The following is a 16951-nucleotide window of genomic DNA, read 5'->3' on the forward strand; positions in this document are numbered from 1 at the left end:
TACTGCCCCGGGTACCCCCGTGGCAGGCTATCGGTGGTGAAACATCGACAACTGCCCTTTTGGTGAGGTATATCAGCAAGTCCCCTCATCTAAGTTAAGTTTTTACCCATTGATCTATGCCTAGATAATTCTATAAATCCTATCAGTTCTTAGTTGTATGGAAAGACAGACCAACGTTCTTTCAAAAAAAAAACAGACAGACCGACAAGCGACGACATTGCAAACGACTTGTAAGATCCTGAATACTTAGTCAATGGTCATTTGCGATGCTAGTGTAATGGACCTGTCATCTGTCAAGCGGGCCTACGGTTGCCAATTACGTTCAGCCATGTGGGCAACTACTTGTTCTTCAGGCTTTCAAGTTCAGAGACGACGGTACCGGTCAATTCAAGGTAACGGTTTCAACACGACCAAACGAACACAGCGATATGATATGACGGCCCGGGTGGTCGCCACTTGCACGTGACCTCAAAATCCTAGACGCGCCAGGCACGAGCGACGACGCCCTGCGTCCGGATTCAGTCGGAAAACTCAGTTCAGGTCTCGGCTCCTGCGTGTGTCCTGACAAAACTTGTTCTGGTTTCCTGTTGTATATGGAGACAAAACTTGGTTTCAATTTCAGGGGGTCCTGCAAGGGCACGGCGAATGGCCACGCAGCGGCTTGGAATAATGAATGCCATGAGCCAGTCGCCCAGTGTGAAATTCTGAATACATTTGGTCTAAAGTCTGAATGGAGCTGCCAAGAGCGTCTGGTCAGGCAACAGGTTTGATTACCAGCAACAACGGTGGATGCTGGAACAATCACATTATGACTATATATATATAGCTGAAAAATGAACGAAATGGTTCTCAGCTAGTTGAATTCACTGCACTTTGCTTCCATCACAGTTCACAAACGCATAATCTGTCTTTGCATGCGTTGACAATCAAATAAACTGACTACAACCAGTACCAGATAATAAATAGTCAAAAACCCCAACTACTTGAATGGATTCAACAACGATTTGGTGCAGAACAGTACAGGATATAGCATCCAGCTTCCTTGATATTCATTTTATCTGGTACCGGGTTGGAGCTATGCTGCTATTTCTTCCTTCTAAACCATCTACGCCTGCTTCAGAGACATGGCCCTCGCACGAAGGTTCATAAATATCCCCCTGCACAAGCAAAAAAAAAAAAAAGAGACAAGGGGGATAGGTATGGCAAGTGGTACATCGGGGAAAAAGGTTCTTGTACAATGTTCAGGCCAAAAGAACATTACCAACAGCAAGCGACAACGCTGTGGAAGATCACTCGGAATTGTAAAGGCATGTACTGATGGTTTATCCAACCAACTATCGGCCAAAACTGCACATATAGGAAGGGTCCACAGAGGGACTCAAAACACAAGTATAATCATTTCTGAAAGAAAAAAACATACCATCCAAGAGCTCAATTGCACAGAAGGGTATTGTTTCTTTACCCAGGTCGTCACCTCCTTCAAAGGCCTCCCTACATTCAAAGATGGGATAAGTATGGATCAACTGCAAAAGTATGGTAAGAGTAAGACTAAGATATATGGAATCAACAGTGATGCCATATTTTGATAGATGGACATATCATTTTTTTTTCTCGAATACGCAGGAGAACTGCGTATCATTGTATTAATAGTAGAGAAGATGGACATATCATTCAAGATGCATTGCTCTGATCTCATATTTCTGCATAATCAAACAACATATGCTTATGATATTGTCATGTTTCAGGAGACTAACAATGTGGTCAAAGCTATAAATACAAATAGGAAAGAGGGTTAGGGGTGGTGGGGAGGGAATTTTGAGGTTGCAAATGCAAATTCAGTATAGAGTGATGCCAACAGAACTAATTAAGTTACACACTTACTCTCAACAACATACACATGAAAAATGCATGACAAGGTCTTTGACAATTATAACTTCACTTCAACCCAGGCTCCCCTTATAAAAAAAAGGCTCCAAACCCCAACAGTAAGTCGCAGGGAAGGAATAGTTGACTACTAATTTGAAGAAGCTAGCGCTCTATAAATTTCACGGGCAAGCTATCTATGCGAATTCTGGAAAAAAAAAACTTTGCCAGGAATTCATCAGGACACGAGGTTGTCACGTGCTGATGTGACCACGCCAGCGTCGGGGACCTCGGCGATTTCTCCGACCACCTCGGCGACCTCTCCGACCACTTCACCGACCTCGGTGACCTCTCCGACCACCTCACCGGCTGATACACCACTCCAAGTCTCTACTGGACCAATCACTCGTAGCCACGCCAAAAAGATACAACAAGAGGTGCACGCGCTATTTTGTGAATTTCAATTAAACATTGATGGTAATTTCGAGCTACCTAAGTCGTGCATGTTGTTATTACTCAGGTTCTCCGAGAAGAAAGACAAGGATACATCAAGGATGGATCAGAGAGAAGAGCTACGTTCGAGTCAATCCAGCGTGGCGTCCGACCAGTTTTAGTGAAGACTGCTCCGAAGCTCAACAGTCTGCATGAAGCTAAAGATCCCGTGCAAAACTGAAGGAGTTATGACCAAAATAATAAAGACTGCACAGAAGCCCAGAAGACGCGCGGGGGACTGAAGACCACCTCATAAAAGCTCTAGCCAGTTGACCTTCCACCTCCTCAACGTGGTTTCTTCAATTCACATCTATCTTAAGAGACTTCTCGTAGTATAAATACCACCTCGAGGCTACTAGAAAAGTACCTTTTGATGATTTGATAATTTCAGTGATATTGCAGCCGAGCTGCCGAGTGCTTACTCAAACCCTTGTTCTTCCTGGACTTGTGAAGAGATTCCTCTGGAATCCACTAGTTCGTGCTTTGCGGGTTCCAGTACGGCTGCCCCGCCTTGTGTGGATTAGCCCCGGTTGTGGTTCTGCGGTCGTTCGGAGATCGAGTCGAAGTCTTCGTGGTTTCGGTGTCTCTCTCCCCGTCGTCTGGTCGCATCCAACCTTGGTCAGGTATAAAGCTAGTTATTCCGCTGTTCTCCAGCAAGTTACCTTTTTATCCCCGCTGTCTTGTTGCAAATTATCTTGGTCGTGACCTACTGTCGTGAAGATCGGGCCAACTCCCGTACTGAAATAGTTCAGTACCTATCATCTGGTATCAGAGCATCGGATTGACACAGTAGGTCTTGCCGTCATCCACATCGTTATCCTTGTTTAATCTACTTCATATATTTGTGTTTTTATCATATCCTATAGTCCAAAGCCACACAAAATACCTATAACCATTTCGTGGTACTGTTACGTTGTGTTTTGTGTTCATCAAGTTGCTAGTCACCACCGTTTATATAAAGATTGAGTTGTGTCGTTCGTTACCGCTGTCGGTGTTATAAAAAAAATAGATCAAAGAAAAAGAAGAAGAAAGAAAGATTAGTTTCAAAAAAAAAAGAGAAGTGAAAAGAATTTGAAGGATCTGTGTTGCGGTGTATTGCCCAAAATTTCAGATTACATATTTAAGTTGGTGGTGATCTTGTTAGCAGCAACGTCGTATCTGTGAGCACATCAAACCACTCGGTTGGCAATACCGTAGCCCTCCTTGTTAGCCACCTATAGCTCCACCAAAAACCTGAACCGGGACGTTCGATTCGTAATCCTTACGACCTCTCTACCATCCCCGTTGAAGCTGCCACACCAGCACTGTCACGGTCCTTGAGATCAGGAAAGAACTTGGGTAAGTAAAAGGTGAGATCGAGTGTTTTCACAAATTTACCTATTCCATTTTTTCTTGCAACTAGTCTAACATGGCAGGATCCAATTCGAGTATTCATGGTGGAAACCATGGAGATGGGGAGCCCCCTGTCACACAGGCTGAGGTGCGCCACATGGCAAACTCACTGGTGGAGGCGATGGAGAGGATGCTTGACGCTCGTCTTCCCGTGGAGGGAGGCCGAGGGCCACATCGTCGTCATGAAGAAAATCACCGGGAGGAGTCTGGTGATGAGAATTCTGGTTTTGGCCATGGATTTGATCGCTTCGGCGATAGCCATGGAGGACATGGTGGTGGTCGTCGTGCTGATTTTGATAATCAGCGTGGTGGCCGTCGTGCACATGGACGTCGTGTACGATTTGAAGATGAAGATGAGGTTCATGATGAGTATGAGGCAGGATTTGATGATAATGAAAATCCTTTTGGTCACCATGGGCGTTTTGGACAGCCACATGAACATCGTCGTGGTGCTGGTCATGATGGGGAAAATCATCGTGGTCGTCGCAATAGAGATGATCCGGATAGCATTGCTCGTGTAAAGTTGAGTGTTCCAAAATTTTCAGGGAAAGAAAATGCTGATGCTTATCTTGAATGGGAGGAGCAATGTGATCAGATTTTTAGAGTGCATAATCTTTCTGATCAGAGGCGTGTCAACCTTGCTTCTGTTGAGTTTTCAGGTTACGCTCTCACATGGTGGAACCAAGTTCAAGAAAATCAACGTGTGTTGGGACGTGATCATATCAACACATGGGCTGAGATGAAGAGAGTGATGAGAAGACGCTTTGCGCCATCAAGCTATCAGCGTGACCTCCGCAATACGTTACAAACATTGAAACAAGGATCAAAATCTGTTGATGACTACTTCAAGGAGATGGAGTTACTCTTGGTGAGATCTGGAATTAGAGAAGATGAAGAGTCAAAAATGGCAAGATTTTTTAATGGTCTCAATGAAGAAATTTCAGGTTTTGTTGAGATGTTTCCATATCATAATTTGCAAGACCTTGTTGATCAAGCTATGCGCACCGAGAGAAAAATTCAGCAAGAGCGACGAAGAAGGTCTTATGGGAGCCAATCAATTTCAGCCCCATGACGTCGGCAAGCAGTCCGGTACCTTTATTGGTGGGGGAAGATCACAAGGAGTTCCTACTAGGCCTTCTCCATCTATTGGTGCTGCAAAGACCACGGTTTCCTATTGCTTCTTCACCTGCTAGTTCAGCAAGAACAGCGACGTCCTACTGCAAGCACAGCAACCCCTTCTGTTGCATCAGCTGCTGCTTCTTCTTCCCATACCCGAGGCATTATTTATTACAAGTGCCAAGGTCGAGGACATATTGCTGCTCAATATCCTAGTCGAAGGACCATGATTATAAATGAGCAAGGTGAATGGGAATCTGAAAGCGAACCTGAGGAAGAAGCTCCAATATATGATGAAGAAATTATGCAATATAAAGGTGATGAAATTCAACCTGATGATGGAGACAACAATTGCTTCATTTCTCGCCGAGTGCTTAGTGTTACTGCTGTCCAAGAAGAGAATAATCAGCGGTACAATCTTTTTCACACCCTGGGGCATGATTAAGGACAAGCTATGTCGCATCATCGTTGACAATGATAGCTGCAATAATATTGCAAGTCGATAATTAGTTGAAAGATTGGGACTGAAACAGCGGCGCCACCCTTCTCCATACAAGATGCAATGGTTAAATGATTGTGGTGCGCTACGTGTAACAAATATTGTGACCGTTTCCTTCTCCATTGGGCGATACAATGATCAAGTGGAGTGTGATGTGGTTCCAATGGAAGCATGCCAATTGCTGTTAGGAAGACCTTGGTTATTTGATCGTGATGTTCAGATCTTTGGAAGAACCAACAAGTTATCTTTCATGTACAAAGGAGAGCGAATTTCTTTGCTTCCTTTAACACCGGAGGAAATTTTGAAGGATGATCTTAAGAAGAAACAGCGAGAGAGCGAGAACCACTTACGAGTGACACAAACATAGTGAAGGAGTGTTTCCAAAGCCAAATAAAACTCCACGGCTGCAAAGAACCGAGCCAAAGGGAAAAGAGGGTTTAGTGATGATGGCTAGGAAGGGAGATTTAAAAGAATTGAGTGAACCCAATATTGTGTTCTATGTACTCCTGTACAAGGACAATTTTCTTGTCACTAACGACTTACCCTCTACTTTACTTAGTGTTGTTTTTGATGTGTTACAGGAATATGAAGATGTGTTTCCGGATGAAGTGCCACTAGGACTACCAAATCGAACATCAAATTGATCTTGTGACCGGTGCTTCACTCCCAAACTGTGCTGCCTACCGCACCAACCCGGAAGAAACCAAGGAGATTCAACGACAAATGGAAGAATTGATGAGAAAATGGTACGTACAAGAAAGTCTATCACCTTGTGCTGTTCCTGTCCTTTTAGTGCCTAAGAAAGATGGGTCTTGGCGGATGTGTGTGGATTGCCAATCAATAAATAACATTACCATAAGGTATATACACCCCATCCCTCGGCTGGATGATATGCTTGATGAACTTAGCGGTGCTATCATATTCACTAAAATTGATTTAAGAAGTGAATACCATCAGATTCGCATGAGAGAAGGAGATGAATGAAAAACAACCTTTAAAACAAAATTTGGGTTGTATGAATGGTTGGTAATGCCTTTCGGGTTAACCAATGCACCAAGTACATTTATGAGATTGATGAATCATGTGCTAGAGCTTTTATTGGCAAATTTGTTGTCGTTTACTTTGATGACATCTTAATTTACAGCAAGTCTCTTGATGAACATGTTGAACATACCCAATGTGTGCTTGCTTGTCCTACGTGAACAGAAATTGTATGCTAACCTTGAAAAGTGCACCTTTTACACCAACAAGGTAGTCTTTCTTGGATTTGTTGTTACAGGACAAGGAGTGGAGGTAGATGAAGAAAAGATCAAGGCTGTACGGGACTAGGGCGCCTCCACAGAACGTGAGCCAAGTAAGAAGCTTCCTTGGACTTGATGGTTTCTATCGGCGATTCGTGAAGGATTTCAGCACTATTGCTGCACCAATCAATGAGCTGACAAAGAAAGAAGTACTTTTCAAGTGGGGAGAAGCACAACAAAGGCATTTGAAGAATTAAGATGAAGTTAACAACAACACCAGTCCTTGCACTCCCAGATTTTGGTAAGTCATTTGAAATAGAATGTGATGCAAGTGGAGTTGAGATTGGAGGTGTGCTCATGCAAGGACGAAGGCCAATTGCATACTTCAGTGAAAAGCTAAGTGGTCAAACTCTAAATTATTCAGTTTATGATAAAGAATTATATGCTCTTGTTCGGAGTCTGGAAACTTGGCAACATTACCTTTTTCCTAAAGAATTTGTGATACATTCAGATCATGAATCATTGAAACACCTTAAAGGACAACTGAAACTGAATAGAAGACATGCAAAATGGTGTGAATTCATTGAATCATTTCCCTATATTGTCAAGTACAAGAAAGGAAAAGAGAATGTTGTAGCAGATGCGTTGTCTCGACGTCACACTTTGCTAACCCAACTTGACACTAAGATTCTTGGATTAGAAAGCATAAAAGGTTTATATACAGCTGATTCATATTTTGCTGAACCATATTCCAAGTGTCGAGATGGCAAAGGATGGAAAAACTTTCATGTGCACGATGGGTTTTTGTTTCGAGCTAACAAACTATGTATTCCAGATTGCTCTGTTCGAATTTTACTTGTGCATGAAGCCCACGCAGGAGGACTCATGGGCCATTTTGGCGCCAAGAAGACAGAACAAGTCCTTACCGACCACTTCTTTTGGTCAAAGATGAGAACAGATGTGGAAAGACATGTTCTTCGCTGCGAATCATGCCACAAAGCTAAGTCTCGTGTGAATCCTCATGGATTATACACCCCTCTGCCTATTCCTAGTGTGCCTTGGAAAGATATCTCCATGGATTTTGTTCTTGGTTTACCTCGAACCAAACGGGGAAGGGATTCCATCTCTGTTGTGGTTGATCGTTTTAGCAAAATGACACATTTTATCCCATGCCACAAGAGCGATGATGCTTCACATATCGCTGAATTGTTTTTCAAAAAATTGTACGACTACATGGGGTGCCACGAACCATTGTTTCTGATCGTGACACCAAATTTTTGAGTTACTTTTGGAAAACTTTTGTGGGGAAAACTTGGAATACTGGTTGCTGTTCTCTACGACGTGTCATCCACAAACGGATGGACAAACTGAAGTCGTGAACCGTACTCTATCAATGCTCCTGCGAGCTATCCTCAAGAAGAACTTGAAACTTTGGAAAGAAAGTTTGCCACATGTCGAGTTTGCATACAACAGGACAGTACACTCGACCACTAAATTTTGTCCATTTGAAATTGTATATGGGTTCAAACCCACTGCTCCCATAGATCTTTTGTCCTTTACCTATGCAGGAACATGTAAACTTCGATGCAAGCAAGCGAGCCGAGTTTGTCAAGAACCTTCATGATAGAGCTCGGACAAACATTGAAAAAATGACAACGATGTATGAGAAGCACGCCAATAAAGGTCGAAGGAAGGTGTTATTTGAACCAGGAGACTTGGTTTGGGTGCATCTACGCAAGGACAGATTTCCTGAACAACGCAAAAGCAAGTTGCAAGCCCTGAGCTGATGGCCCATTCAAAGTGCTACGCAAGATCAACGACAATGCTTATGAAATTGACCTGCCTAGTACGTATGGTGTGAGTACCAGTTTTAATGTGGCCGTACCTATCTCCATTCTTTGGATTGGAAGAGTCGAGGGACGACTCTTTTTCAGGGGGGGAGGATGATGTGACCACGCCAGCGTCGAGGACCTCGGCGATTTCTCCGACCACCTCGGCGAGCTCTCCGACCACCTCGGCGACCTCTCCGACCACCTCGGCGAGCTCTCCGACCACCTCGGTGACCTCTCCGACCACTTCACCGACCTCGGTGACCTCTCCGACCACTCACCGGCTGATACACCACTCCAAGTCTCTACTGGACCAATCACTCGTAGCCGCGCCAAAAAGATACAGCAAGAGGTGCACGCGCTATTTTGTGAATTTCAATTAAACATTGATGGTAATTTCGAGCTACCTAAGTCGTGCATGTTGTTATTACTCAGGTTCTCCGAGAAGGAAGACAATGATACATCAAGGATGGATCAAAGAGAAGAGCTACGTTCGAGTCAATCCAGCGTGGCGTCCGACCGGTTTTAGTGAAGACTGCTCCGAAGCTCAACAGTCTGCATGAAGCTAAAGATCCCGTGCAAAACTGAAGGAGTTATGACCAAAATAATGAAGACTGCATAGAAGCCCAGAAGACGCGCGGGGACTGAAGACCACCTCATAAAAGCTCTAGCTAGTTGACCTTCCACCTCCTCAACGTGGTTTCTTCAATTCACATCTATCTTAAGAGACTTCTCGTAGTATAAATACCACCTCGAGGCTACTAGAAAAGTACCTTTTGATGATTTGATAATTTCAGTGATATTGCAGCCGAGCTGCCGAGTGCTTACTCAAACCCTTGTTCTTCCTAGACTTGTGAAGAGATTCCTCTGGAATCCACTAGTTCGTGCTTTGCGGGTTCCAGTACGGCTGCCCCGCCTTGTGTGGATTAGCTCCGGTTGTGGTTCTGCGGTCGTTCGGAGATCGAGTCGAAGTCTTCGTGGTTTCGGTGTCTCTCTCCCCGTCGTCTGGTCGCATCCAACCTTGGTCAGGTATAAAGCTAGTTATTCCGCTGTTCTCCAGCAAGTTACCTTTTTATCCCCGCTGTCTTGTTGCAAATTATCTTGGTCGTGACCTACTGTCGTGAAGATCGGGCCAACTCCCGTACTGAAATAGTTCAATACCTATCACGTGCTGGTTAAAATGTCACAAAGAAATTCGGGATTTTGACTACAGCCAGCAAAAAGAATGCTACTCTGACCAAGAGTTTACTGCAGTTTAAACACTAGTATCTGTTTCTTCCCAATTATTAGTTGGTTACTTAAGTCAAAATATTTACTCGATGTTTCATTTGAAATTCTGGATTTTATAGTTTGCAGGAGAAATATAAACTATTTATGCATACCATGCATGGAAATAAGTGAAAGCTATGGTCAAAATTGTCAATGAGAAAAGGTATACCTTCTTTGCTATGGTTTTGGTGTCCTTTTTCCCTTGGAAGATATAATCCAAAATTTTGTGCAAGAAATGTCCAAATGGGCCACCATATGCAAAACCAAAGAGCTGGAACATATCATCAGCACATGGTGTCAGATTATAATAGATAGGTACATGCAAGCAAGGATAATAAATAAAAGAAGAGAGGGATACAAAGAAGATGCCCATATGCAAATAAACTATTTTAGCTCAAGCACATCAGAATGTGATGGTTTAGATCAGACTATGTGGAGTGCCATTTGTTTCTCAGCAATCAATGAAGCAAAGTAAAGAGTACAGACCACAGCTTAAGTTGACTGTGAAATGTTTTTCAGTTTCATTTGGATTCAACGACTCAATATCCTCATGAAATCTTTATGAAGGCTGCAAATGCTACACCAGAAAACAGCTATGACAATTTTTTTAACATGAAATACAGCAGGGGAGGCCCCCACTGTGTGATTTTTATTAAAAGAAACAGAGCTGTACAGAAAAACCTCCAAAGGGAGGAGAAACAACAGTGGAAAAGAAAAACCCAGGGCAGGGACAGCAGAAAACTAAACTAAGGAAGCTATACAATCTAGGAAGAACAGCTATGACAATTGAGACCTGAGACCACAAGATTGTAGAAAAATAGAAAACAGTGAGAAACTCTCTTCCCAAAAGAAAAGAGCCTCATCCTAGTAGAAGAGATCCTAAATAATTGGGGTGCAGATCATTTTTACAGAATTTGGCAGAGGAAACTAGCACACAACCCAAAAGCAAAACTGTGATGTTGGTTTTTATTTTAAAAAATGGCCAGATATCATACATGATTCTGAATAAGTAGCAACAATTCATTTGGTAGTACTAGCGATTCATGATTTCACTCAGCGTTAAGAAACCATAAAAGTTTGGTCGTCCTCCAACAAATTATCTCCAACTTCATCTTATGACAACATAAATCACACAATAATTTGGCACAGGTGGCCAAGGTTATCTTCTCCCAGGCACATGGGTGGCGTTCTATTCTATAGATTGATAGCCACTAGAGTCTGTGTGGTCCCCTCTTTTAATTGCCTGTGTGCTTATTGTTAAGCAGAAGCCAGAAGAGTTATTTTCAAGGCTTTGTATCAACTCGATGTAATGCGCTTGAAAATTTAATAAAATCTTCCTTTATCAAAAAAATAACATGTAATACCAAGCCCAAGCAGATGACATCCACATTGCTGCAATTCAACAGCTGAACTGAAACTAGTTGCTAAATAACTAGAAATCAAGCAAAACATCTTTCAACTGCACCTCCCATGTCCTCCCAAGAACTTTCCCAGAATCAGATTGATAGAACTACTCACTCCTAGAACAGCAAGATTATAGTTGAGCTGATTTAGGGAATTGCCAGTACATTACATATCAGTATATCAGAAATTACAGTTAGTTGATCTAGGGAATTCCCAATACATTATAAATCATTACATCACCATAAACCGATCATAATCTGATATGTATCAACCACCTCCTAGTCTCCTGTGTCTTTGCTAGACAATTTTGGTATCTCCTTTTGAGACAGGTCGGCCTACACTCCTTGTCACCACAGCCTTCTGATTCTTCCTTTGATATATGGTGGGAAAAGGCTATTCGAGCAACAAGTGGATTAATGCAAAAAGGTCTCAACTCTCTTATTGTGCTTGGTGCTTGGACTCTTTGGAATCACCGGAATCGTTGCGTTTTTGATGGAATTACCCCCAACCTTGGACGAGCTCTCTCCCTTGCTGGAGAAGAGCGCCGGTTGTGGAGTGTAGCAGGAGCCAAGGGGCTGTCCTCCTTGACAGCCCCTCTCTTTGGTAGTTAGCTTAGTGATAGTGTTTCGTTGCCTTTTGTCCTTGTCAGGCGCGAATGTTATTTGTGTGGGGTTGTGTGTGGTGTGTGGTGTGTGTTGTAGGGCTCTAGCCCCTTTCTTTCTTCTTAATATAATGATGCGCAACTCTCCTGCGTTTTCGAGAAAAAAAACTAAATCAGATGAACTGCAATTTCAACTTATGGCAACATAAATCGCACAACAATACCAAGCCCAAGAATATGACACCCACATCGTTGCAATTCAACAGATGAACTGAAAGTCTGAAATTAGTTACTAAATGACTAGAGTTCAAGTAATACATCTTTCAACTGCACCTCCATGTCCTCCCAAGATTTCCCCCCAGAATCAGTTTGATAGAACTACTCACTCCTACAACAACGAAACTAAAGTTGAACTGATTTAGGGAATTGCAAATACATTACAAATCAGTATATCACCATCAACTGATCCTAATCTGATATAACTAAATGCTCTATTCCCCCAGTGAATGGGCAATAAAAGATCCAATTCCCCCGGTGACTGTATGTAGCAGAAACTAAATGCAAGGCAGCGTCCTTACCATCTTGAGCAGGAGTCTGCGCTTCTCAATCTTCTGGTACCCGGAGAGCTTCTGCGCGACGGAGTCACTGACGCCGGCGAGGCACCCCGCCGTGATCATCTGCGGGCGGCAGCCAACCAAACCAACCCACTTTAACAACCCCTGCTACCGATTCTCGAAAGAGCGAACAAAATCCAAGAACATGAGCGAAAGCAAAGACCTTTGCGCGGAGCGGATGTTGCTGGAGCTGGAGCAGGTACTGCCTCCACGCTCTGCGAGCCAGCGACCCCTCTCCCTTCCCTCCATCTCGTTTCCCTCCTCCTCGTCCTGCACCTCCCGCTGATGCCATAGCTGAAAAAGGCCTCCAACCCCTTCGAAGTTCGACCAATCTGCCCACCTACTACTCCCAGCACTGCGCACGCGCTCTTTGTATGCCCCCTTGATTTTTTTTGGTGGGGGATTTTACGATGCTTGGGTTGGCGAGAGAAGCGAATCGCGTGGGACTGATTCCGGAATCCAGAATCGTGGGCGCCGGAGGATAGCTGCCGCGGTGGTCGTGGTCGCTCGCCAGCCGGACGATGTACGTGGTGGCCGACGTGTGGGCCAGAGTAAGTTAATCCGCTGTAACAACCTGAGTACCTGACAGGTACAGGTAGTTGCCCTTTTACGCTCAACCGATGCGCTTGTATGGCCCGGTTTTGATGTCCTAGGCTCAACCTGACAGGTAGGTAGTTGCGGGTTTTGACGGCCCAGTTTAGATGTTTCATTGAAAACCGGTGGCAGCAAAGACTATCTCCACGACAACACCTAAAATATAAAACTTATTTAACGTTTGGGTAGTGATACAGTTAAAGAGTTCAATACTTATTCGACATCCTCTCCAACAACAGGACCCAAAAAAGAATCATTTCTAAAATGAGTTTTCAGGAGAAAGAATACTCATATTTAGGTTGTGCCTCTCAGACAACTCAAAATGGGTCTCCCACATAGGTACTCTGTTGGGGGCTGATTTTGGATCTCCTGCTACCCATTTTGGGTTTGGGTGCCCATACGGGTCACCTATCGGCCCCGTTCGCTTCGCTGAAAAAACAAGACGAAATACTGTTCCGGCTAATTTGTTGTGAGAGAAAAAATTATTTCGGCTAAAAAAACAAGCTGAAAAATACAGATTATAACACAAGCGAACGGGGCCATTGGAGACCATCTAAGTGGGCGGGTATGCAGCCTATTGTTGCAAAACCATTAGTAGTAAAATAGCATTCCCGCGGAAAAAAAAGTAGTAATAGCACGTCATGTCTTAGGTTCAACTTCTTATGGGAGTGTGAATATTATTGTGTTTAATAGAGTTATACTTTAGTGGTAGGTGATGTTTCTGTCGACAACGAGACATGGTAGGGTTTGTGTGCGTACGTTGTGAGCGTTTGAGTTGTACCGTATAATTAAAAAAAGGCTATTAATTTCGTCTTTCTCGAATAAAAAATAAAGAGAAAAAAGAAACGTCAAGACTTTCACTTGTTGCTAACTAACGCATCTATCCCCATAAACCTCTCCACAAAACAAATGTAATTATTGGTATTAATAACTATAGCATGCATACTCATATACCTCAATATTGCATTCTCGCCGATATCCCAAAAATAAATGACTCTGAGAGAATTCCTTCCTCGGTGCTAAAAAAAGTTTGGCTTCCTTCCTTAGAACATTTTAGATTCGAAAGTTACCTATTTGGCTCGGAATCTAACTTTCCTTCCTTCCTTATATGACCCTTCCGTTAGATTTGGCCACTAACGATGTTTAGTGGGGATAATACGACGTTTTTACCCCTGTGCGAAATAGGTAAGTTTAGTTTTAGTATATTTCATTTTAATAAGGGTTATATAGACTATTTTCGCATGGACTGAGGTCATCATAATTAATTGTTTAAAAATAATGCATACCTTATTTTATGCAATTATGATAACCTCAAACCATGCGAAAATAGTCTAAATAATCCTCAAAATAAATATATGAGAACTCAACTTACCTATTTCGTCCGGGGATAAAATCATCATTTCATCCCCCACTTAACATGGTTAGCTGGTCAAATCTGACGAAAGGGCCACATAAGAAAGGAAAGTTGGATTTCAGGCGAAGGTAACTTTGAATCTAAATGGACCAAGGAAGGAAGTCGAACTTTTTTTTAGGGCCAAGAAAGGAAATTTATCATAACTTTCTAGAATTTTTAAGACAAAATAAGGACTCTGGGAAAATACGTATGTATGGTCATCTGCTTTTCTTTCTCGGAGGATATCTCTTGAATTTTGACACAAGTACATCCAGCAACAGTAGCATGCAAGACAAGCCAGCTGATTTTAGCAACAGGCGCCCAGGCCATCAGATAAATATACAGTGTTCCACATAACTTATATTCATTCAAAAGTAAATAGTACTTCAACTTAAATGATAGTGCAAAGTAAATGAACAGTCTTCATAATGCAAACTTAGTTCACTGAATCCAAAAATAATTGGCTATAGAAATAAAATGACATGAACTAATTCTAATTTGACAAACGACGAGCAACGATCTTCTGCTGCATCGTCGTGTAGTACTGGTCAGGTTGGTAATGTCCATTGCCATTATTTTGTCTTCCTTTTCCATCAGGTTCGATTCCACCTTTTTTCATCTAATGTCAGGAACCTCTCCTCTTTCTTCTTCTTTTTCTCCATGTCAAAAGCCTCAATCTTAGCCCACATTTTGTCCAAAGCCTCCATACAAGCTTCACCTCCTCCTCGCCTTAGAGCTTCCTTTGCCTTCTTCTGACCCATTGGCCTCTTTCGCGCTTCGGATTCTAGGGGTGGAATCTCAGTAACATCTTCAGTGTTATTGACTTCTACATTCCTCGGCGTCGAATCTGTGTGAATCTTCTGCTTCTTCTTAGCGACTTGCTTCTGCTCTGCCATTTCCTTCATCTTTGCCTTCCACTTGTCTTCACCCTTTAACTTGTTCCAACAATGCATTAGAGTGAATGTCTTGTTCTCGCTGTCTAACCCCTTGAACATCTCGCATGCTTGAGAAACCTACACATGTTATTAATTGTCAATGTGTATGTCTTCATAAATGAACCAAATAGAAAAACAAAATAAATGAACAAATGAACCAAATAGAAAAACAAACCTTGTCTTGAATGGTTGCACCACTTTGATTCCTACGCTCAATCGCTTCGCAGCATGCACAAAACTTGTTCACTTGCACCAAAATAGTCATCCACCTGTGCATAATGGAACTCTCCGTTCTGTAATCTTCAGTTTTCTTGTTTTCTCATAGTAAGCATGAATTCTACTCCAAAAGGAGGCACGAGATTGATTAGCCTCGTGCACGGGATCTTTGCTAACGTTCAACCAAGCTGAGACTACAACTTCATCCTCCTTCGGATCAAAAGTTTTTGTCCTCTTCGAATAAGGCCTTGTACTGCAAGCAATGGAGCACCTTCACGTGCCTGCACCGGCACATCAACTGCTTGAACTTCAGTAGGCATCTCATCAATTTCCTGGGTCTCCTGTGTCATGGGAAAACTGTAGTCATCCAAACCAGTACCATCATCCACTCCCATGACCATATTTGTCCCAAATCCACCCCCAGACATTGGAACGATCCTATAAGTATTCACGAATAAATCAATGGCCATAATCTATGTACAAGAAAATAATTTTTACAGCATCAGACAGCAGCATATATTGAAAACAAAAATGTCCAAGATCTAGACACAGACCACAGCCAACCATGGCCAGGCCGTTGCCATCCATCTGTCAAGGACAGCCACCCCTGCCCAACTGCCCAGCCACAGCCGGTCAGCAGCTGACCACGGCTGGCCACACAGAGAGCAGCATATATTGAAAACAAAAATGTCCAAGATCTAGACATAGACCACAGCAAACCATGGCTAGACCATCGCCATCCATCTATCAAGGACAGCCACCCCTGCCCAGCCATAGCCGATCAGCAGCTAGCCACGGACGGCCACACAGTGGCAGCAGCTGGCCAGATAGAGGCACCAGGCGGCGACGGATCCTAGGAAGACAGGGGGACCTAAGGCCAGCCGACAACCAGCCACGGCCAGGCAAAAAGTGGCTACGGCCGACCATTGGCTTCCAGGACGGGCTACGGCTAGCCATTGGCGTCCAGGGGGATCCAACCGGAGGGAGATCGAGCGACGACCATGGCCTCCACGTGGCAAGAAACCCTAGCAACTGGAAAACAAATGTAGCGGTAAAGGGGACGAAAAGATCGATGGCATACCTCAACCCTAGGTCGGCGGCGGTGAAGATTGAAGACCCTGGACGGAGGAGAGACGACACGCGGGAAGGAGAGACAACACTCAAAGGACAGACGTCACGCGGGAAATAGTCATGGGAAGGAGGAGATGCACGTGACTACGATGCGCATATTTTTACGCACGGAAGCGGCCGGTTTGCCAAGTGCCAAAAGATGGGGAAGGGATATGGGGTATTCTTGGAGATGAGTTTTCTCCTTTTTCCAAAAAAAACATGGATGAGGAAGGGATATGGGGCACTCTTGGAGATGTTGTTATGGTTGGAGTTTCTTAAATCTCAATTGGAACTGAACTTTTGTGAAAAAAGAGAAATATGTCTATTTTTTTATGTCTACGGCTAGTAATTATTTTGCACCTCCAAACTTTTGCCTTCCTTGG

General features: G+C 43.3%; 1 protein-coding gene across 4 annotated transcripts; it reads right to left on the bottom strand.

Annotated features, from left to right (window-relative positions):
- Positions 1-864: 864 nt before the first annotated feature.
- LOC136476105 (peroxisomal membrane protein PMP22-like) lies at positions 865-12780 on the bottom strand. 4 transcript variants are annotated; one of them, XM_066473797.1, is made up of 6 exons: positions 12484-12780; positions 12285-12383; positions 9871-9972; positions 1463-1491; positions 1262-1347; positions 865-1157 (listed from the first exon to the last, which is right to left on the bottom strand). In XM_066473797.1, exons 1-4 carry the CDS (start codon positions 12610-12612, stop codon positions 1480-1482), a joined length of 342 nt encoding a protein of 113 aa, XP_066329894.1. In that variant the 5' UTR covers positions 12613-12780; the 3' UTR covers positions 865-1157; positions 1262-1347; positions 1463-1479. The 4 variants fall into 4 exon arrangements, with proteins under 4 accessions (XP_066329894.1, XP_066329893.1, XP_066329895.1 ...); XM_066473796.1 differs by having other exon boundaries at positions 1421-1491; XM_066473798.1 differs by lacking the exons at positions 865-1157; positions 1262-1347; positions 1463-1491 and adding an exon at positions 5007-5246.
- Between the last annotated feature and the right edge of the window lie 4171 nt (positions 12781-16951).

This window comes from Miscanthus floridulus, chromosome 8, assembly GCF_019320115.1.
Source record: "Miscanthus floridulus cultivar M001 chromosome 8, ASM1932011v1, whole genome shotgun sequence".
Taxonomy (NCBI): domain Eukaryota; kingdom Viridiplantae; phylum Streptophyta; class Magnoliopsida; order Poales; family Poaceae; genus Miscanthus; species Miscanthus floridulus.